Source organism: Gavia stellata, chromosome Z, assembly GCF_030936135.1.
Source record: "Gavia stellata isolate bGavSte3 chromosome Z, bGavSte3.hap2, whole genome shotgun sequence".
Taxonomy (NCBI): domain Eukaryota; kingdom Metazoa; phylum Chordata; class Aves; order Gaviiformes; family Gaviidae; genus Gavia; species Gavia stellata.
Genome location: NC_082637.1, coordinates 10,234,430 through 10,258,253, shown reverse-complemented (window position 1 = coordinate 10,258,253; position 23,824 = coordinate 10,234,430). Strand labels below are relative to the sequence as shown.

At 39.3% G+C, this 23,824-nt stretch overlaps 1 protein-coding gene across 5 annotated transcripts in view; it reads left to right on the top strand.

Moving 5' to 3' along the window:
- UBAP2 (ubiquitin associated protein 2) overlaps positions 1-23,824 on the top strand; it is a 160,487-nt gene that overhangs the window by 35,708 nt on the left and 100,955 nt on the right. For all 5 annotated transcript variants that reach the window (XM_059834354.1, XM_059834353.1, XM_059834355.1 and 2 more), the window contains exons 6-10: positions 557-634; positions 9,347-9,401; positions 10,610-10,713; positions 17,108-17,160; positions 22,692-22,759. In XM_059834354.1, coding sequence (XP_059690337.1) covers positions 557-634; positions 9,347-9,401; positions 10,610-10,713; positions 17,108-17,160; positions 22,692-22,759 — 358 coding nt within the window. The remainder of the gene's footprint in view (positions 1-556; positions 635-9,346; positions 9,402-10,609; positions 10,714-17,107; positions 17,161-22,691; positions 22,760-23,824) is intronic.

The window sequence follows — 23,824 nt, the reverse complement described above, 5'->3', positions numbered from 1 at the left end:
TATCTTTCAGAGTAGCTCCTCAGGAGTTTTCCACAGAATAGTTAAGTTGCCAGGCTTTTCTAATGCCTCACCTTTACCCAGTTGTCATCCCTCTGATTTAAATACAGAGCAGAGTTATTTACACCAGAAAAACTGAACAGGGATGTGGTATGGGCAGTCAGGAGAAGAGTTGGTGTTCTTGGTTATCCCTTATTCTTTCACTGTTGCCACCCAGCGCGTTATCAAGGAAGCATAGTAAGAGGCAGCTGTATTTCCTACCTCGTTAAAGAGCTGAGGCCATAATTAATAGTGTAGGCTGCAAAACACTGCACTTCCCCACCCCTAAAAACCAGAAGTGTGTCTGTTGAGGGACCTTACCCTCTTACTAGATATTTTGCTTCCTAATTGTCTAGTGCAAAGTAAATAATAACTTGCTTGTAGCTAGGCCCCCAAAGAAGAGGGGTGACTGAGATCTGTTGACCATCCCACTTTCTTTTGGGGTTCAGGTTAAGCAGATGGCTATATTGTCTCATGTATGAGTCTCTAAAGCTTCTCTTAAGCTGTCTTCTCTCCACAGTTAGAGCTGAAGAGAATGGAGTGGACAACAACCAAGGAGACAGGCCTTCAGACCGTGGGAAACGTGGCCGTGGGAGAGGTGAGATGGTGGCATTGGTGTGGGACTGGCACTGATTTCATGTCCTGAAATGGAACTCCCCCGTTTATTTCTTTAAACACTTCTTTTTAAGCATTTGTTGGTTATCCTTTGATTCCATAAGCACTTCAGCCACCTTTAATTTAGGTACATCCCCCTCCCTTACCCCTTGCCATGTCTTGGTCTCAGAACAACCTAAAACATTGATGCAAATCACCTTTATGGTAATGTCCTGTGTAGCAGGCTGGTGTGCTCTGGCTATGGAGAGCTGTTCTCCTATATGGACTCATGCTAGCCTCCTGTGAGTGGGAGTGCACTGGGCTCCTCAGGATGTACCCTGGCAGCAGGAGAGTGCAAGATTCCACTTGTAGGGCTCTCGGGGAGGAATTTGGTGTGTACTTGTGCCGTTTCTTTGGGGTGGATCTGGTTGTCAGGCTTGGCTTCTGTTTTTGGTAGCCAATGAGAGAAAGTACAAGCCACCTTTAGAGATTTTTTTGGTAAGAGAAGGAATTTGGCATGGAAGAGTTGATGAGGAGAACCGTGGAATACTGTGGACTCTTAGGTACAATTTCGATACTGTCCTGTAGAAGAGATAGGAAAGATGTTGATAATGGACTTGGTTTGGAATCAAAGGATGCGCACTTGGTTTGGATTTTCACAGGTTGGAGTGGAAAGAAGCTTGGTTTTTTTTAGAGCAGGAGGAACGAAAATAAGTAACTTCTGTACAATGCAGATTGTATGGGGAAGTGGGTATTAAATGAGTTAAATTGATGAAGTGCACAGCGCTAATGTACTTAATAAGTAATGTCTGACTTGCAAAAAATTCTGCCTTTTAAAGTACTGTCTTCTCCTTGGAATATCCAGTAAAGAGGCATTCAAAGACAGGCACATCCAAATTCATTGTCTCCAGATCTGCATCTTGAAGGAGTGGAAAGATGCAAAGACATGTAGCTTCCAGAGGGTTGCAAGAATGACAACGGTTGTGCCTGTGAATTAGCAAATACTAAATGCTGTGTGCAGAGAGGCAGCTTTGCAGGGGAGGGTGTGGTATAGTTCACAGCTACAGTTTTTGGTATGTTATCACTGTTAATAGATGGAATGTAAGTCTTTCAATATTTGCTTTATAAAATAATCCTTTATACTCAAATAATAAATGTAAAGGTAGGATTTTTTTAAATTGCTGGGTGAAACTTAGAGGTTAATTTAAAATGTGGTCTATTTTTTGCTTTGGAACCTTATGAACAATCCACTGCTTTTATTGTCAACACTGGAGCTCTCTAGATGAATATCACGTGTGTCAAGCCAAAGCACTTAATCATCAGATCAAACTGACATACCTGACTGAAGAAATAGTAATAATTTCAACCAAATTCTGTTCACTGGCTTAGTGTACGTAGTATTACTGTATCACTCTAACAAGTACTTTAGACTGTACATTCATGTGAGCGAAGTATCTTAATGAAGTGTTCTCAACTGTGTGTGATAAACCTGTTGAACGACTTCAGGATCATTATATTACAAGTGTGTGTATTCTGTGGCAGGAAATACCTAATTTAATTTTATGATGCAAGCCCTTGAAATCTGTGGGGAGTTGTATAAAACTGTGTAATTCACTTCTCAGTATTTCAGGGATGCATGACCTTCTTTCTCTGGATATTAGTGGAAATAATAAAATAGAAGCTTCCTGCCATTTCATTCAGTAGTCGTTCTTTTCTGTTACACAGAATAGTCAAATATGGGATAAAGTATTTCAGGTGAAAGTAAATACATTGCTGGTAATCACCACAGAACCCTTTTTTAGAAATGTTTCATGCAGAGTGTGTGTGTGTGGGAATCTAGGCATTGGATACAAAATTAGGGGTCAGCTAATATCTGAGCAACGCACTGTCTCTCTATTTTAAGCTACCTTCTCAGGCTGGAGTTATCTTACTGGCTGCTTTCTAGGGGAATAGCTGCTGGGCCATCATATTACTGCTTCACTGTAGAACAACCTAATTTTAAGAAATGATAGGCACTGGAAATAGCAGAAATGGGATTGACAGTGGGGTGATAATGTGCTGTTTACTGAGGGGGGGTGGAAACCCTGGTACTAAGTATTTTAACCTTGGTGCTATAGGCACTAGCTTCTTTGTGTGGTAGATCTTCTGTTAATGACTGTGTGACATTCCTTGCAACTTTATAGGGTAGCAGATATACAGTGTACAAACACCACTGGTTGCTGGTATGCAGGAGATCAGGGATTTGAAGTAGATATGTATTATTGACTGATTAACAGAAAGCAAAAATGCATCCCAGGATGTGTTTCAGGACACATCCCAGCTGGAATTGCTCTGTCCTTAATTTTTGCTTGCTAAACTGAGGGTGTAAATTTTGGCTTGGAAAGGGGTCAAGGAATTTCTTTTTTTAAGATGGCCTTCCCATCTTTCTTTCTTTTCAGAACTGAATTTCTTGAATGAGCTTAATTTAGATGTAAAAAATACTGTAATGGTGATGGATAGTAATTTCATCAAAGTGATTATATTTGTTTGTCAGTATCGCAAGGATTTGTAACTGTCTGGAATGGAATCTCCTGAAGGAATTATGGAAGAAGATGGTCTTTAGGATTGTCAGCTGTAGAAACGCTTCCTCATTTTGTTTTAATCAGCTGTGTTGTTACATACAAATTGAGAAACTTTACAGGTGCAATTTCTTTTTTTTTTATGCTGCTGGTTTTTACTGTTCTCACATCTTCAATTTTAAATGGAGGTCTGGTTCTCCTACTGTCCTCTACCCCATGTTGAAAAGGATGTGGTAGAGCTAGAAAAGGCTTTTGAAGGTATTCTGTGGGGGAATCAATCGATCACTCCAAGCGAGTATGCAAATGAGTGAATATTAAATGTAATCAGTAGGTTAGAGGCTCAAAACTTACGGAGGTGGTTCTTCATACATGTAGTTAACCTGAGGAATTCCTTTCAATAATATGACGTGGGTGCTGAAAATATACACACAGAGAGACTTGACAATTTCATTCTGAAAAAGAACCACAGCAAGAAAAAGGAAAAACCACTGAGGGTTTTGATGTATTGTAAATTATTTTTGGCTGAGGTGGTCTGAGCCACAAATGTTTGAAGACCAGGAGAGTGTCCAGAGAAACTGCACTGTGTTTTCAGTTTGTGTACTCTTCTCTAGATAGCTAATTGTCCATAGCTGATAATGGGATAGCAGGTAGATGAACTTTTGGACTTGATTCAGCATAGAAATGGTTACAGATTCATGTGTAGCATTTCTCCTGGTTTGCGAAGTGAAAATGGATTTGTTGCTTTTACTTCTGTTCCTCTGTTCTCTTCCTCTTCTTCCAGAGCAACGTGAGCATGCCAATAAATGTGAATGCTGACGGGGAATTTTCTTCTAGCAAAACAGAAATAAAAATGAAAGGGAAAACCATTATGTTTTAATTTTGCACTTAAACAGCATGACAAGGAGGCTTTCAAACCCTTGTTTTTTCTTCTGGCTGTATAAGAAAGCAGAGCAGCTTACCCTTTTTGTAAATACCTGACTAGAATCCAGCTTGTATTCTTGATATTTTTTAACGTTTTTATAGATAAGTAGTATTCTATCCCTGAGAAAATTGAGCTTCTGTAACCAGAATTGCATGTTGAAAAATTTTCTTGTTTTAAAAGCTTAGCACAGTTGGCAGAGGATATATTTTGGATTTCCTTTGCCAGAACTAGTAAGGATGTTGGTTTTTCTAAAACATGAATGTAGAGCAGACCTTCTGGAGGTCACGGTCTGAAGTCTGTTTAGTTTTGCTGTAGTTGGTTCTACATTGGTTAAAAAGTTGTGTCATGTGATTTTTATTTTTTTTTCCGAGATTAACCAGGACTTAGCTTTGACTTAAGTTATTTATTTTCTTTTAAACATAACTTTAAAAAACCTGATCCAATGCTTCTAGCTTTATGATGACTAATAGGAGGAAAATGATTTGTATTATTAAATATAAATTCAGTGTTTGTTTTGGTAGTATGGAATACCTAGAATACAAACTTTCTATACTTAGCCTCCTTATCTCTTTGTAAGGCTTAAGCCGCCATCACCTCCGGGTCTGCTGGGAGGATGGCTGCCTCTGCATTTCCAGAGCAGAGACCAGGGCTGTTCAGTTACTGTGTAGTTGGAGATAAGCGCAAATCTAGGGTGTTGCCTGCCCTTCCAGTCTGCATTTCCTTTTCCTTTCAGCTGTTCTTAGGCCTCTTTCTTGACCTTAAAGTGTCTTCATCTAATTTAAACCTGTCAGTGTGAAAATCTGAGTTTTGAAATAAAGCACCTGTATTGCAGTAGAAGGATTTAGGTCTGCAAGCTCAGCAAACTGGATTTTCTACAGAATAGGCTATTAAGTTAATGGGCTAGGCCCATCCGAGTTACGGTACTACACACTTTTCTCATGCTCCCATGTAGTGTGCGTTTGTTTGGGGGAAAAAAAAAGTTGTGAATGAGAGGAACGATTCTTTCCATGCATGGACGGTACCATAGTGAAGACTTGGTTGTGTGATTATGAGTGTTTTGAACTACCAATGGGTTTTAGTGGAGACAGAAAATCTCGGCACCTGATTGGGTAGAAGTGTTGACTTCTCTAGAATTCATTCCAGAAAAGAAAAATGTAAACTGAATGAGTGATGACTAATGTGAACCTAGTCAACTGAGGGAGATGTGCTGGAGAACAGGGAAAAAACCCCAACAATACACAATTGAACAGTTCTAATGTTAAAAGAAACAAAAACATGTTTTAAATAGTTCATAGTTTTAAATTATGTTGGATAGGGGTAGTAGCAAGAATGTTGATCAGAATCAATGTTGAACATAGTTCCCCAGTCCTGGTTTCCTGGAACAGAAGTGAGTAAGCAATGCTGCCTTGATACTTGAGGCTGTTGTTTGTAGATCCACGTGTAAAGGAATGCGAAGAAATGTTATGAGGGTTTATATGAGGCAGGGCAGTAATTTTGGGTTTTGCCTGATGTCCGTCATTTGCTTTTGTACTCCACATGCTGATTGATCGTAAGAAAATCTATTCCTTTAGACTCACTAGAAGATTCAGTGAGCTACTGCCAAGTCACTTGTTCCCTTTTTGTGGGTAGATAAAAACGTTGATAGAAGAATTACTGATTGTAAATTACCACAAGAAAGAAAAAAAAATTTTTTAAACATTGACTGTTGCAATCTAAACCATATGTGCGCATCTTTTTAGAGTAGTGTTAAAGCTATATGTTACAAGTGTAAACTGGCATTACTGCTGGGAGGAATTGGTCCTATCTGTCTCCTGGTGAACTGTATTAAAGGATTCATCAAAGTTTAAAACTAACCAAGCCAAAAACGAAAAAAGGGAGCAGGCAACATCGTAGCTGAGGACAACAGGGTTTTTTTGTGGCCTATCCTGGTGTAAAGGGACTAGTTTTCTGTCATTTAGCAAGCAGGGAACTGGTTCAGAGAGCTGATCCAAAAGTGAACTAATAATTTTGTTTTCTGATAGTGGTTTTGTGCTCACTCACTGGTATGTGCAAAACTGTCAGTGCAGGAAAGAGGGCAGAGCTTGTACTAACTGGTGAGGAAGACCTCGGTTGTAGTAGTTCTGATTTAAATAGGTTTAAGTTACTGCGGGATTGCATGCTTAGAATTTGGGTCCCTGCTCTGAATGGCAGTGTGAAGCCCCATTTGCTCGCTCATCTTTTAGTCACTGTTAAAAAGCATCAAAAGTTTGCAAATACCTGATGGGCATTCATAGTTGCTTCATGACTAACTTCTCTGTGTTAGAAGACTGTGCCTTCTAGTTGGTTTAAGGCCATGTTTTAATTTTGGCGGCTGAGAGGAGTAATTTTCTCAGCATGAGAATTTAGGAATATATTAGTGATCTGTTTGTGTCAAAGAGAGTATCAGCCCTTCCCACTGGCATCTTGCATTGACGACCCTGATGTATGAGATTCCGTGTCCGAGTTAGGGTGGTCTCTCAGTGGTGTGTACTCACTGCCCCATACTTTGAATTTTCTAGGTCTGAATTTAGTGCTTTCCGTAACCCCACTGGTTTGGTATTTCCCATTTGTCTTCATTAGAATGCTTTTTGTTGCATTTGTTGATTAAACTTAATTTTCGCTTTGACAGAAAGCATAGACACAGCTTTATGAAGTTAAGGGAATCCACTTGAAATTCCAGTTCAGTATTAATTTTCAAAGTGATCTGGTATAAAAAAACCACTTGCTGGCTAGTAGTCTAAGACTGTGAATGGAACTTCAGGAAGAACGTGATTTTTTTCTAACAATTTCTAAAATTGCTAGGGGTTCTTGTTGCTGGTTTTAGCTGGTAGTTTATTGTGCCTGTGCTGGTATGGCATCTCACACACGCCTCACTTGCTACAACTTCATCCTCTGTTTAATATGCTAAGGTTATTCTTTCAGGCTTTTGTGCTTGGCAGGCTGGGGAGACTTACGTCCTCTTTGAAAATCTATTTGTACTTTCATGCTAGCTATTCCAGCTAATCTCTCTGTACCTAATGTCCACCTCAAAAATATTTCTGCTTGACTGTGATTCACAGAATCACAGAATCATTAAGGTTGGAAAAGACCTGTAAGATCATCAAGTCCAACCATTGGTCTTGTAACTGAGCTTGTCAAAAAACCTGTTGATCTCTCTTCTGTGCATCATTAGTAAGTGGTGTTTAATGCTGTATTGATAGCTGTAGGAAGTAAATTTATTACATAGATGGCCCCTACAGTGTGCCCAAGTAAACTTGTTTAGCTGGTTCTACTCTTAAAAATTATTTACTGGGCAGAAAGATAATTCGGAGTGCACTTACTCCTGTGCATCTGAGAGCCGCGGCCTCGTTATGTCATGGAGCAGCTTCCCAGATTAGGGATTTTAGGTGGGTGAAGGAGAGAAGAGCAGTACAACAGGTAGGCTGAGCAAGGAGGTTCAGAGGCTGAGTTACAATCAGTTAGGTACAGCGGGATCTGGAGCACTGTTTATGGCAGAGCAAAGAGCACAGCTCCATGTGTGGGCTCAGTGAAGAGGGATGGCGATTGCCGGGTTGCAGCTGTTGTTACCTCTTTCCTAACCTCTGTCTGTCTTCTCTCCAACCAATTGTGAAAAAAGAGCAAAGAGGGAAAAATGTGGAGATAGCAGGCCTGGCCTAGTGTCAGACTTCAGTTCTTCTGCGTTCTTGTCCCCCCCAAAATACCGTGTGTTGCTGAATGTGAATCCTTCCTCTGTAGAAAGAATTGGTTCTCTGCATGGTTCCTCTGTACATAGCAGTTGCCATCTTGTATAGGATATGGGTAAACTCTTCCCTCAAAATTTGGGCAAAGCTATCCTTTATTTTGATGCTTCTAAGAAGCCCTTAAAAATGTAGGTAGTAGACGTTTTAGAGGTCCAGAAATGTCTTTTAACACTTGGACAGTGAAATAGGGCAAGGGGTAGAATGAGTGGTCAGGGGAGGGAAAGAAAAGTCATTAAAATAGGAACTTCCTAAATTGGTTTTACCATATCCTGGAGCTACTGCTTATATTTGACTTAGGTGGTCCCCTGAAAATAAGGGGTAATTTTGGTCCAAATTCAAATAGCCTATCATGGGTAATTCTGATGTTTGGACAACCGGTGTATTGGTGATTTAGAATTACAACTTCTGTGCTTTGGTAAACTTGTAGTTGCTTGGTGACTTATAACCACCACATAATTCAGTCATGAATGTGTCATGTCGCTTTGTTCTCAGCCTGCAGGTCTTGACCTCCTCCTGTTCTTGGAATACAAAATAATATTTATAGTCTTCCTCAAAAAAAAAAAACCCAAAAACCCAAACTGAAAAAGCCTCGGATATTGAGGTCCTAAAAAAGGAAAGAAAAAAAATCTGTGTAGAAATATGCCACATGTAAGAAATAATTTCTAATGGTTTACGTAGACGTTTGCTTTATGGATGGTTAAGTAATACAAAAATTTTCGTGCTTTGTTGGCACTATGCAACATGCAAAAATAAAGACGTTCACTGTATCAAGAAGATCGTAAACTGAGGCTGGTAACCAAAATTGGAGGCAACAAATATTTGTTGCTGTTAAAATAGAAATTAATATTCTTGTGGGTGATAACAAGGAAGTTGTTTGAGTAATTTGAATTCGGTGATTTTCATGTCAGTAACTATGATTAAGGGTGAAGCAGGAGGAATGTGTGGTTGCAGGTTGGCGAAAGCACAGGAGGACGGGGGTGGACAGGTGGGCTGAGTCAGAGAAGGAAACAAATGGAGTATTTAAACTTTCTCCTCACAGACAAGGAGTGACAGGGAATTTCTTGAGAGATCAGGGTACGCAGGGAGGCTGGGACTCTAGAGCATCTTAGGCAAGAGTGAGAAAGTAGAGACAAAATTTTGAACAGTGTCTAATGATTTGGCATCTAATGATTTGGCAATGTCTCATGTGGAATGGGTCTTTAGGTAAGTCCTTTTCTTGGCATTTGGAGCTACTGCACTAGATACAGAAAAGATAGCAAAGAATTGCAAGTCCTACTGAAGCACGTAGTCTTAAATGAACTGTGGCTTACTTGCTTGTGTTAGGGAAACAAATTCTCCTGTGAGGAAATTTGGGAAGTAAATGATATTTAACGTCAACTATGGTAGTTTTCTTCTTCAAGCACAGTATTTTCTAATGTGACAGACTAGTGATTGGTGGCTCCTCTGCTGTTGCTGTTAAATGGTGTTTTCTCTCCTAGGGTTTGGACGTGGCAGAGGGAGAGGAGCGGGGAGGTTTTCAGCCCAAGGCATGGGGTAAGAAACATGCAGAGCACAGATTTTGGCAAGGATCAAACTCGGTGGCAATATTAATTGACAATATTGCCACTGTATCTATTAATATTGCTGTATGTTTGATAAACCAAAATGGATGCAAAAATTCACAAAGCTGTTAGATGATTAATGGATTATTTTTGTCTTTAAACCAGTACTTCTAACTAGACACACCTATACAAACCTAATGTATGTTCACTCAGTGTTAATATCTCAAACTTGGAGAACCTGTTTGTATCAGTAGCAGCCACATAGTGCTTTGGAGGCTGAAACTTCTGTGTGGTGCATATAGTCCTAGGTCAATTTAAAAGTAGATTTGTTTCAGTGTAATGTAGAATGTGCAAGTTCTATATAAACCCAGAAAGTCTAGTGATTATAAACTTTCTCCTGTTTTTGAGGTTTCATGCTTTAGCTGTTTGGACATACATGGACCCTAAAACAGAATCAAAAGAAGTTACTCAGCAGCTCTAAAGTTTGTGCTCAGTTTTGTTGGAATAATTTGCTTCATAGAAGTGTAGCCTCTACTACTTTCATTCAGTGTTTGCCTTTAATGACATTTCATGTAATATCAGTGATGTCACAATGAACAGAAGGCTCATTCTACTTCTTTAATAATCCTTCTTGTTCATACTTTTAGATGCTAAACTGAAAAGAGGTTTTTGTTCAATAATCCTTTTTCACCTTTTAGCTGCATCTGTGTGTTTTGGCATTGGTGTCAGGAGCGCAGTCTGAAATAATCTTACTGATGTTCTGACTCCTGTCCTGTGCAGGTCTGGTGCTCTGAAAGGACATGATACTAGTTTCTCATCAGTCAGCCACCTGCTGAGAAACTATCAGCTGAGAGGGGCTTATTGTTGTGCATATAAACTAATGCTTTGTAAGACTGGGAGGAGTAGGTATGCTGTTAACTGTTTTTTCAGGAATTGTTGTTTTGGTTCAGTTTCTCTACAATATTTTTTTTTTTCCAGTCTACTCGCTTTTTTTCTCCTCTTACTACTTTTCTCTCTTCTCCCTTTTTTATCTGTGTCTGCTCATAGAGGAAAAATTTCTTTTGAAACCAAAACTATCAAGATAAATAATGTGGAAATCGAGATGTTAAATCTAATACAACTTCAGCTAAAAATGATGACACTTGTGTTCATTGAATGACCGGTGTGTTCTCTTCCATTTCTTAACTTTTAAAACTCTAGGACATTTAACCCTGCAGACTATACGGAGTCTTCTGCCACTGATGGCTTTGGGACAAAATCAGAGATTTGGGAGACTGGTCAGAATGATGCAGATGATGGAACTGGTAAGATGCTTCAAGAAGTGGAAGGATTGGAATGAAGACCTGTAGCAAATTGCAGTTAAAATAACCATTCTGTTAGTGTTCAGTTAACTTCTGAAAATGTGGCTGCATCTCACATGACACAGATACTAGCTCATTTTTATAGCTTAACTGCTACTGATGTGCAGAGCACATGCTGTAGCCTGAGTGACTCTCTGGTTAGAAGGAAGGGAAGGCAAAGTGCATTTTTTTTTTTGTTTTTAGTACTAACAATCCCTTGAGAGACAAAGGGATTTGAAGAGTTATTGGAAGAACCTTGTATATGAAGAACTGTGTAGGTATCTTAAGTCCTGCCTAAAAGCTCATCTAATGTAGTTAAGGAATCTAAGTCCTACTAAAAGTGATTGGTCCACAGCCATTGGCCAATAGGGTGTGAATATCTAAGGAGAAGAAGAAAAAGAAAAGAAAAACTGTTTACAAGTATGAATCCATTCGGTGACACTGGGATGGCTTTGGAAGCCCCACCTGTACGATGCAGGAATGTAAGGATGTGAGTCTCTGGGGTGGAGAAGAGTTCCGAGATCTGCCACCTTTGAAGAGAAGAATTATTAACTAAAGCACAAGTAGGCACTTGAATGGAAGCCAAAAGTGCAGTCTGCCTGTCTGAAGATAGAGGCAGCTGTGTGCTTCTGTATGAAGTTTCAAGTGTGAATTACGCACTCCTGGCTAAAGGCAAGAGACAGGCATAGTTTGGAAAGGAACCACTTAACAGTGATGTTGTGGTGATTTAGAAATGAAGATTGTGACCTGTTTGTCTGTGATCGGGAAAAACGGATACCTTGCTGCTTCCTGTATTCTGTGACAGGAGATGAAGACAAAGGAAATGCTGTGTCAGGATGGAGAAATTTATGTACGTTATTGTCCGCATTTGGGAACCACCGAGTGATAGGAGAGAGAATTTTTTTTAGCCCCAGCAAAGGGTAACTCTTCTGATCTCTTCATTGCTGAAGCCTACTCAGATGATTTTTCATCAACCCCTGTGTCAAGTGTGGAAGGAAAAGACTGGTACTGGAGGCCAGGGCATGCTCTGTTGAGCTCTGCTGTGAGCCTCTTGAGATGCAGCTTTCTAAACTTCATACAAGCCATTTTCCACTTAACCAGAGAACACAATAAAAGGCTCAGAGTTTAGGAGGGCAGCTGTCTTGCCACTCTGAGTGCCTTCTACTCCAGCGTGGGAGGGTGGCACTGAGCATATTAATGGTTGTTGAAAGGGGGCTCTTTTGCCAAATACGGCATCTTTCCAAGGAATCACTTTTGAAGTGGCTTGGTGCTATAGCACAAAGAGAGATGCACCTTTTGCTTTCACTCATGTTAGTTTTTCAAGTAAGTTTATCAGATAATGAGTTAGAAGGGCACCTAATGACTTGAAAATTCCCCTAGGCATACTGATGCTGTTGTTTGCTATATGGCAGCAGCAGGCAGGGTATGTTGTCACAAGTATTGCAGAAGCAATAAGGTTAACTAACTAGAGAAAGAAGACGTACAAGAAAGGCATGATGAGACTGGACCAGAGGCAGAAAATTCACTGGTTAGCTATTAATGAATGCAACCGTAAGGCTGTGTCTTATGAATGGCTTTGACATGTGCTCTACTTCCCAAGTGAGCTCGAACGTTGTGACCCTCCCTGCTAACTCTGGGTAGCCTTAATGTGCCTCTCCTAGGGCAACCTCTGTTCCTTCTTGTAGGCATCTCCTCAGTCTTCAGTAATGGAAGAATTCTGCCTAGGAATGAGAGTAGCTTGGTGTGGCTAAACAGATCCTCATAAGAGTGTGAATGTATCTACATGAGGGGTTTGCTGCTGAGCAAATAGATTGGTGGAAATTCAAAGTGTAGTGATTGATGTGTCAACTCCTTTTTGGATGCCAAGTGTGTTTTTGCTGTTAGGCTGTGCACATGTCACCAAATTGCACTGAACTTCAGTAACACAACTTAAGGCATGTGTGGAAAGTTGGGGAGCGTGGTATGGAGAAGGTGAGAGAAGGCATTTGAGAATTTTCCTTGGCCTTGTCGGATTAATGGTTCTTAGGGGTATGATGAAGTGAGTGTCAGTGTGCGGAGTTCCTGCAAGATCATTTGGTTGCTGGAAATTTAAAGTAAACTAGTTAAGTGTGAATGTTCTTTTTGGGTGTTAAGTACCTTTTTGCTGCTAATCTTAATTTACTTTCAGTACAAATGGAAAAGGCACCATAACTAACAAAGCAAAAATGTCTCTATAAATATGACTATAGGAAGAGTGGTTTATTTTAGTGTTTCTTCTTTAGACAAGCCGTAGGAATGTCTGAAATAAGTCCCTGAGCCAAAAAGAAGAGAGCTCTTTAAAAAGAGTAGGCTTTAAAATTGAATCGTTTAGTTTTGTCCAAGTGGGAAGCACTTTCAACCTTGTGATGAAAAGCATCTTGAGGGTTATTAGAGGATGCTGCAGCTGGGGTAGTAGTTTTAAAGCAGAAGAGAGAGTGCTGGGAAGGAAGATGGAGGCAGGGTTAGGGGTAAGAAGTGGCAGACAAGGTGCGGGACTGGAAGCAGGTTGTACAAAGTTGAGCTGTTGATTTGGCTTGTTAATCACAAATACTAGTTTTCAGTTGTTTCCCCCCCCCTCTTAATTTACAGTGCTGTTACGTTAGTTACAAATCAACGGTCCCAGTAATAAATAAATTACCAGTGTGGAGTTACTAAAGATGTGAATGAGGGGGATGTACATGTATGGAAATCCATAAACCCTGCAATGGGCTAGTCAAGGATGTCAGATCAGAGTATACACAGAGGTAGGGCAGGATGGAAATCCCTCTTTATTCCTCATTCCCCAGTCTCATTTATTCTTTCATCTAAAAAGAAAGAAAACAAAATTAGCTCATACTAGCCACTTGGAAAAGTAGTGTCTTTTAATCTCCAGTTACATTAAAAAGGAGATAACTGGGCAACTACCTGGAGAAATAAAACCAGTATTGTGTATCAAAATGTTTTCTGAAGACATCATGCAAATAGAAACTCTCTGTGGAGTTCTGAGTATTTACTAAGTATTTCCCTTCTAAGCCACTGCTGGGAAAGGATCAAGGTCAACATTTTCAATTAAAAAGAAATACAGTATTTGTTTCCAAAACGTAGTTGCCCCCATATGTGCTCTGAAAGTGCTCTAAAACCTCCTGTCCTGAATCGTTGCAAATGCCAGAGGAATCGCAGTAGCCTGAATGAAAGGTGTTTCTAGGTGCACAATTGTGCAATCCTATAGAAAAGCTAGCTGATTCTGTGGAGGTAAAATTTAGTGGGTTTGGTTGAAATAAAAAGAGAGTAAAAGGCGAATCTGTAATGGTTCAAAACATTTAAGTGTAATTGTATGCCAAATAATTCAACATTGGTCTTTCTGCATCCTAATTTTTATAGAAGTAATGTACAACTGAAAAGCAAAGAGAAGAAACAGGTGGGAGGGAGAAAAATTGTGAATCCTCATCCAAAAGTGAATAAACTTTGAACAGCGTGATTGATATTTTCTTACAGGCATGCTGAGTGTTCAGTCTCTTACATTTTTGTAATGTACAAGTCAGTGAGAGATCCTGAACAAGAAATCATAGCAGTTCTTATAAATAAATTAAGTTGGAGGTGGTCACTTCTCAAAGTAGGTTATAAAAATGGTATTGTATTCTGGTAATTTACTGATACTTCTACTTTGATAGTTTAATAAATTTCACAGAAAAACTTCCTTTGTTATCTTGGTTATGAGCAGCCTTAAATGACTCTGAAACTGAAGAACAACAAGAAAGAAAAAATAAATTATAGTGTAACTGTCAAGGGGGATGAAGGGAATTGTGTAGCTTGGAAGTTACAATGAAATTGGGTTTGGTTTTTATAGGACTGCTGTAAAAGTCGGAAGGAATGTTTAAGGAAACCTTCAGGTCATTCTAGAATGTGAATGTAATCCAGAAGGAAAGGATTAGTACATAAGTTTGGGATAGACCAAAATAAAATTATTTTGGGTCTAATATCTATGGCTGATTATTCAAAAAAGGGGAAAAAAAAATCAAACAGGAAGTGAGGAATTGGAGGAAAATAGCTAAAGACTTACCAAAAACATATAGTATACTTTTTTAATTGGCTTTATAACTTTCTAAAACTAAACTTGTTACAATGGGAAACAGGAAAGAGTCACCTATAGTCATCTACGTTGAAGTTGCCATCACAAGGATCCTTGAAAACACGAAGAATAATTTTGGTGGAAAACAGAGAACTCTTAAATTGTGATGCTTTGCAAGGCATGGAGGTAAAGTTTGGGAAGACGATATATAGAGTTGCAGTAATGCCAAGGTGGATTTTGGAGCAAAAGGAAATTGATACACTTGTGGCACGATCAGACTTAGAATCCCATCAATAGGAGGAAGGCATTAGCAAACTGGATTTAATGCGGAGAAGGTGCGGAACTGAGGCTGGAATGTTTGAGTTGGGAAGCTAGAGTGTTAAGAAGCAACAATAATAAACATCAGCTTGCATGAACTAATAAAAGGGTGAAGGGTTGTGTTCAGTATTTAAAAAGAGTAAATGCACAGAACCATGTTCATAAGTAGCAGCAACAGATAAATGTTTAAATTGAATGTTAGGCAAATGTCCCAAGTATTACTCCAAACAGGCTTGGTCTCCCAAAGGTGGTGGGGGATGCTCAAGAGTTGGGCTTGATTTGAGCTCTTTTTGTGTTGGTTTTAGCAGACTCGGAGCTCCGTTGTTAAGAGTTCTGGCACCAGCATGAGCTTTGTCTTTCACAGAGGCAGGCCGTGCTCTGACTGATGGGAGATAAATATAAGCAGGGCAAATACTAGGATGTATTTCTTTAAAGAAAAAATATCAGAGGAAGGGATCCTGTGCTCGTCAGGAGAAGGGAAAAAAAATCAACTGTTTCTCTAAAAACTGCTTCTCGTTGGACTTTCCTCCTTTCCAAAGTTTCTGTGGAAATGTGTGGATTAGTCTAGAAATTTGAGGCATTGCACTAATTTTGCTGTGCTCAGATGTGATTATTAGTTATTTTTCAAGTGCCTCAATATTTTGCACCATGTAGAAACCTGGTTAGGGGCTGTTTGGTAACATGTGAGCACGAGATGTTTCAGGCAACTCTATATTGCTCCACAGAGCCAACACAGAGCGGATGTTACCTTGCTCAGGACCTGCCATATAATTTTGGATTCCAAGGTATAAACCCCCTCCCTTCTCCCCACCGTGTGTATATCTTCATGGTAGACCTGTTTGCCTCTCTGGATTAGGGCCATTTGACCCTCCTCTGCCCAAGAAGCTGCATTGTAAAGGTGTACAAAAGAATGCACTAATGTGGTGATGGCGTTTGTACAAACTGGATTTGATGCCGTCTTCAGGGGGCTTGTTTCTGGATGAACGTGTCTCAGAGGGTTCCTGGTTAGGTAAAAGGAGAGGGTTAAAGCAGTAGTTCTTTTGCTTTTGTACTTGATCAAAGGTGATGGTAGCAGAAATGTTACTGCTGGTGTTTTCTTCACTCATGGTTATGTAGTTTAAATGAAAGTTCTGGTTGTTGCTGGGATAACCTTCCCTATGCTTACACTGGTGGGCAAGGTCTTCAGTCCATTTATTGCTCTTGCATGTCTGTGCTTGCTATTTCCTACGGAAGGGATCAGGTTTTTGTATCTGTAGGATCGTTTTCTGTAGTTTTCCTGTTGCTGCATGCTGTGTACTGCCTGCTGTGCTCTAGTGTTCACCAAATAAACTCTGCCACAAGTTACAGGAAGAAGTGTTTTGCAGCTACAGTGGAAACTTATGGACTCTTCTGCTGCCATTACATGAACTATATATGTTTGAAAACAAAATTGCTCTGTCAGGGGAAGGGATTAGTGTTCTTCTGCCCTGAGGAGAGAGTTAACAGCTTGGAAAGGAGCCTCCAGGGGCATAGCTTGGGTCTTGAGTTCGAGTATGTTGAAAGTAGGATTATGGATGCCAGAGCAGGTGTTGTGGTTGTGTTTTCTTCAGGCTCTGTATGAATTTGTGCATGAAACTGGGAGATCCAGTGGGAGGGTTGAGTAACCTCTTGCTGTCATTGGGGACATAGGAGGAAGGTCTTCCAGTGTTTGAGATCAGTCACTGGTTGCAGACATGTGTTCGTGCAAATTATGTCTGGTACCATAGGGGCTAAGAAATTCCTGAAATTAGAAATTAAAGGGGGGAAAAAAACACCTCCTGAAATTTTAAATCTGCAGACCACTTTTGTAGAGCCTCCCATGTTTCCAACTACCATCTCCTCACTCTGTGTTCCACTAATAATGAAAACAGGATTGCTTATAGAGCAGAAGGGGTGATACATGACATTGTGCTTTTAGCTTGTAACTGTTTTCTTTCCTTCCCCAAACCACACTAGGAGCGTGGAAAAACTCAATAGAAGAATGGACAGCAGAAGACTGGAATGAAGATGTAAGTGTACCTTGTTGGATAGGCTGATTGCTTATTTACCCTTTTCAGAGTTTCTGTGTTGTCCTCAAAAACTGAATGTTCAAAGTAATACTTTGCTGTATGCATGCAATGATATTTCTTACTGTGTTTCTTGCTGTAATTCCTGTTTAAAATATATATATTTAGATAAGCTTATTTTGTAAATGAGATTGAATCAAGAAATATTAATTTATTTTGCTGGGTGGACACTACATAGATAATAAAATTCTAAGTTTTATCCCAAATTAAGCATTTGTGAATGATAGTTCTCCACTGCTCAGTGCTGATGGGTGTTAACCGCATACTTCCCTCTCCTATTTTGTAGGAATTTAAAGCTGTATTATTACAAGACTGTTATGTAATTAAGTGCTGAGGCTTACTATCAACTTTAGACTCCTCATTTGATGCTTTTTGTTTAAAATCTGCATAATTATACCCCTTAGTCCACTTCATAGTATTAAATCAAGGAGCTAGTAGTATGCTGAAGTTAGCACTTAATAGCTTCATTCCTATTGTTTCATCATGATGTGTTGTCTAAAGTACTACAACAATTTTGGTTCTTATTCTTTATCAGGCAAGAGATCTCTTCATGTCTACAAAATATTTGGCATTTGTGATCATGTGTGAAAATCACACTTATGATTTTAAGTTTTCAGTTATTGTATTAAAGCTTAAGCAGTTCAGAAAACAAATGAGGTAGCAAGAAATATAGAAAGGAGAACTTAGCTTTTAAGAAGTTATTCATCTTTTATAGGAATATCCATTATTTCAAGTTTACTTTCAGAAGAGTAAGAGATTGTCTTGGAAGTCATCCCTTTTACCTCCTCCTGTAGGGTGGCATGTCAGTGTTACCCCTAGAAACATGTGAATGTGTCATATAACAGATTGAAAACTCTGTCCTTACCTAATGAGAGGGCTCTTGTCTTTTGAGAAATTAAAATCAACTCTAAAATTCCTAGGTTTTCTGCGTCAGTTACTGCCATCAAAAGCTGGCATCTTCTTTAAACCTGTCCTCTATTTCTGCAGTATATGCTAGAGGTGGACTAAGGGCTAAGGGTAGTGAAAATTTCTGGCCTTGTTTCTCACCTGTGTTTGATGCTGATACAATACAGCATTTGTAGTACAGGAGGGGTGTTGAGCAATGCTGACTAGGGATAGAATTTTTTTTAATCAATTATTAAACCTGAGGAATTTGCACATGAATCTTGAAAGAGCAGCAGATGAAATCTCTAGCCTGTTGTTAATTTTTATTAATTTTAGAGTGCTGGAAAAATCCCTGTAACGTAGTAGAAAGTTTTTCACATGCTGATGTTCAGAAAGAGTGAATGAAACAGCGAGCTGCAGACAGATTAGCCCAAAACATGCCTGCAGGAAAAAGAGAGGAAAAATTGAATAATCTGATTTAAAAAAAAAAAATAGCGTAAGAATACAGCTTGTGCTATTCAGTGTAGTTTTATGGAAAATAGGTTCACTTCAGATAAACCGGATCTTGGTCTTGAAGTAAATTATGAGTTAGCTGTGAAGATAGAGTATGTCCTTGTAAGAGATTTGATTCACATCTTTTGTTCTAAAAATAATGTGTTTTGTGATAGCATGTAATTAAGTGGATTAAAATCTGCCTTGCAAATTTTGGCAAATAAATCTTTTGCAGGAAGACCCTTACTGAACGTGGGCATTTCTAGGAGGGCTATAAAAGAATCCAGTCCCGCGCCAGATGCCATCTACTGTCTTTATCAATGATTTGGAAGTAAAAATAAAACCACTGCTGAATAAAATGTGTGGGAAATCCAAAAACTATTGGAATGGCAATTAAAAGTAAGCTAGTCATGCAGAGAAATCTGGACCTCTGCTAACTTGACCTGTTCAAATGAAAAATGCTGTAATATAGCCAGGTGCCCATTTGTTTTATAGGAATGAAGGCACACCTCCAGAACAAGGGGCTGTTTTCTGGAAAGCAGCAACTGAAAAATTTTCAGGATTGTAGTGGATGATGAAAAAAGAACAGCTCAGCACGATCTCCTAAAGGGCTGAAGCTATGGCTAAAAAAAAAAAAGCTATTGTAGTCTTTTTGCCTGTAGGCACTCTTCCCTGTCCCTTAATCATTCTTGATTTATATTTCTCTATGTGGACTCTCCTGAACTTGATTCTGAAGTACTGCATCCAATTATTCATTGCTTTTAAAAAACAAAAGTTGTGGAAAATAGCTAAAAATTACTTACTGATAGAAGAGGTGCTTAAGAGTGAGATTTTTAGCTTACTGAATCTGAAAAGGTTATTTTATTAGCATATAATGGGCTCTGGTTTTAGTCTAGCAGACAAAGGCATAATATGAACCTGTGGCTGGAAAATGGAGCCATGCATTTAAATGTATAATAAACAAACAATTCTAGCAGCATGACTAATGATTAAAACAACCAATGAAGTTGATGTATTTGTCTGCAGATAAAGACCACGTGTTTTTCTGAAGAATATTTTTGTTTAATTGTGGTGTTCTCTAGTCAGATACAAGTTATAAGCAGGTGAGTGAAATTTAATGTTGTTTTGACCTGAGAAGGATTAGATTTTTGTGATCTAATAGTCCTGTCTGGTATTTATCTTTAGCAGTGAGTATTGAGTAAATACAGTAGGTTGTCAGCATGCTCTTAAATAGAGTGGAAATAGTTGCAGTGGAAATAGGAGGTTGTATTTTGTTAAAGGGGGTATTCAGGGCATGGACAATGAAGGATCAGACAAATGTTGAGGTACTGTAGATGGCTCTGGGCTTTCCTGGTAAAATTGTGATCATATTCTCCTGGCTAAAGAAAATAAAGTTTAACTACAGAAACTATCAGAAGGGGAGAAATAGACTGCATACAAATTGCTGGAAAGTGGATGAAGGCAAACATTTTCTATACAATATTGGTAGTCTTAGTTTTTATTTGAAACAACAGCAACACTGTAAAACAAAAAAACAAACAAAAATACATTTTAGTGGGAGTGTTTCCTTTACCAGGAAGCAGCATGAGAACTTGTTTTAATTTCTTTAACTTCAGTACATCATATCAAAACAATTAATAAGGTTTTGTTATTTCTCATTTGTTGATGTTGAGTTTTTATGAGGATGCTGGAGTATATTTTCCTGTTGTCCTCACCTATCAACTGGCCATAGGAGCTGGTAGCTAGTTGTTAAATATATTCTGTTTGGTGGTTTTTATCATAGGAACAGGAGCTGAAAAGCACAGGCATTTCACTGCAGATAAAGGAAATGCCCTTGTAAGGCCAACATTTGCAAATGGTTGATGACTGTTCATTCAGTTCTGGGAAAATACCAGTGCTTCAGTGAAAGATTTGTGAGTGTAGTGTACAGTGACCGCAAATAACTTTGTTAGGAGCTGGTAATGCTACTTCTAAGAAATACTAAATACATCTGCGTAATAATTTTTCAGTTGCTGCTGCACAAAGTATGTGTTTTGACAAATGCCATAATCCCAGCAGACTTCTGAATTAGGTGCTTGATTGGAGCTTGTGGCAGTGAGTTTGCCACAGGGTGTAGTGTAAACTTCAATGTAGCTGAGCTGGTAGCTGGAGACTTTGTTTTGCATGCTGATTCACTTGAAGAGAACATTTCCTCTCTCATATGTCAAGCATGCTTTTGTGTTGTCACAAACATCCTCAGGCTCCTCAATTTGCTTAGTTTTCAGGATTCATCAGTTTTGGTCACAGTTACTCTTATCCTGGGTTATGTGAGCGTAAGAAACTGTTGACATTACAAAGAATTTAATATTTAACCAAGGGATTGCAGACCATAGGCTGCTGCTCGTGCCATTAGCTGACCTCCTTGTGCTATATAATGCAGGAGTCTCTTAACACTACAAAAAGTACAGTACATGTTCTAAAATAACACGTACAGTGGGGAAAGGGCTGAAAAATAGAGAAACAGCCTTTTTAATTGGAAATATGCTTGAGCTGAGTCTTCTTTGTTTTGGTCAGTACATAGAGTTGCGGGCTGGCAGCATTATGCACAGGACAGAGTTGTGTTCCAGAAAGATGGGATTAAAATGCATTGTATTGGCAGCAAGGGAAGGGAAAGAAATGGAGGGAGGAACTGTGGTGGTACTCATTTTTTCATGACACGCTGTGTTGCACATAAGTGGGTGTTAGGAGAGTACATGAAGCATTTGAACTCTGCCTGTAAGTAGTAAGTGATTTGCTCCCAGTCAGCCCTTCTGCATCCTGCTTAAATCAACAGTGTTTCATAGGAGAATCCCAATCAGATGACTGTGTTCAGGGATACAAGTGCTTTCAGTAGGAATTGGCTCACATCTGTGATGTCCTTCGAACTGGGCTGCTAGCAATGTGTGCAATTAAAAATGCATAATTTCCTGGAAGAGCTCTATTCAGATGTCGCATTCTAAAGGGATTCTTTGTGAGTGTTTGAATAGGTCAGTTATTCTTTAGTCTAAATACAAAGCTACACCAAAGTAGTTAAGGGTGATTTTGTGTAAATTTAATTTAAAATATAACCATTATATGCGTATAGCTTTATCTTGTTAAACCTAACCTGTACTGACTTAAGACCTGTTCTGGTTTGCAAGTATTCCTGTCAATAGAAATTAATTAGCCCTAGGAAGTTGTAGCTGGTTAGCTACTTTTTTTCCCCTCCCCCAAAAAAGAAAATCTATTTAAAAGCAAAAACAAACAAACAAAAAACCAGCAAACAAACAACCCCCCTACAAACCAAAATCACCCCCTTTCCCCCAAAGCCCCCAACCAACCAGCTCCCCCTCCCCAGCTACCTGTGCAAGTATCTATCTTTATTGTAACAGCATGGTGAAAGCAGTACAGCTTTCTGCTGTGGATGGTCTGACTGGTTATACTACTGTAAGCAGTTGCACAGTTCTCCCTTTATTATTGTTTTTGAACTCATGCTTGCAGAGCAGTCAGTTAAAGATGTTATTGCTGCCCCTAGCAGAAACGCCAGGAAGGAGCCACGAACGCTAGTTCACTATACATACCTGAGTGCAAACCTTCCTCTGCTCGTGATGTGAGCTGAAATGTAAAACACAGGGATATGTGAAATGAGTGAGTGGGGACGGTGCAATGTGTTAGACTTATGCAACAAGATTTATCAGAGATGCTGTATGGAGTCCTAAATTATGTCTGCACAAGGTATCCTTACACTGATGATAGACCAGCTGTCACATTAATTACTTTCTACTGGTGTATTTTTCAGTTATTGCTCAAACTGATGTAGTTACATTGCTATACCATTGTGTGTGTTCAGTAGATCAAATTTCTTAACACTTTAATTAAATTGGTACTTGATCCTGTGGAGAAGACTTTGCTGAAGTTTGACTACGTGTTTGTGTCTTTTTAAGCAGAGCTGCCGCATAACTGGTTGTAATGGTAGTCTGACTTTAGTTTTATCTTGAAAGTATATGACCAAGGTGGAATTTCTGCAGGTGTCGCAACACTGAAGTGTGAGCATGCGTATGATTAAAATACCTTTTTCCCCTCCCTCTTTTCTTTTTTAGCTTTCTGAAACAAAAGTCTTCACTGCTTCCTCTGTTCCAGCTGAGAATCATGTGACTCCTGGGCAAAGGTAAGCTGTTCTTCCATGTTTCCCCTATACCTTAAAACCCTCCTGCTTAGTGAAGCAATGTTAGCTTGCACATATAAAATGTTGAATAAAACACAGGGCAGCCCTGGTCAGAGATTGGTCAAGCCAATTTCAAAATTGTGAAGGCCTTGCTTTTGCAAATTGTTGGTTTTGTGCATTCCTGTATTACCTGTTATTGACTACAGAAGTGGAGCCAAATTTACCAAATTCACAAGCATAATACTGAGAAGACCTTGTCTTCTACACAAAGACTGCTTACAGGCAGGAACAAAAGAAGCTGGGAAGAATAAATTTTTGCTGTTGAAAAGGAAGCTCCAGAAAATGGAAAGCCTGCCCCTGTAGATGCAGAAAGTGTTCAGAACGTAGTGCTTTGACAAATATGTTAACAGAAAAGCTTGTGTTGGCAAGAAAGTGAATTTCCTGGTAAGTATCACAATTACTTGCCTTAACTGATGATATAGGGTTCAGATAGAGAACCAAAAATATGGCAGTTGCTGCCTTCCTTTGCTTGCCTTTGTCTTCACGAAATGCCCGGCCGATGATGATGTGGTATCAGTTTCCTCCATCAGCCTCAGGTCCCAGGAGAGCAGATTAAAGTTGTGTGATGAAGACTTTGGTAGTTAGATAGCATAAGATCTGAAAACTAGATAGCCTAATGGTCCCAAACATCCTGATACAGCTGTACTGTAGTACTCCAGACTGCAGCAAAATGTTCCTTACACCATGGATATGATCTGGAGGAAGCATGGTGTCAGTTGGTCTACAGTTTATATTAATTTTCTTCTTAAAGGTGATACGCTCACAAGTTCATTGTTCTAATGCAAATATTCTTCCAGTGGATGTCGCTCAGATTCCGTTAGAAAATATTTTAGTTCATCAACTCAAATTATGTTTTTGCCCCCCGCCTCCCCCACCCCAGCCCCCCCCCTTTTTTTTTTTAACTTGCCATAAGAAAGGTTTGGGCTTTAGGAAATCTGTGCTAACGGAAGTGCTGGAAGCAGCTCTTCAGCCCAAGCCTGCAGTATATTTAGGATAAACTTAAGTCAG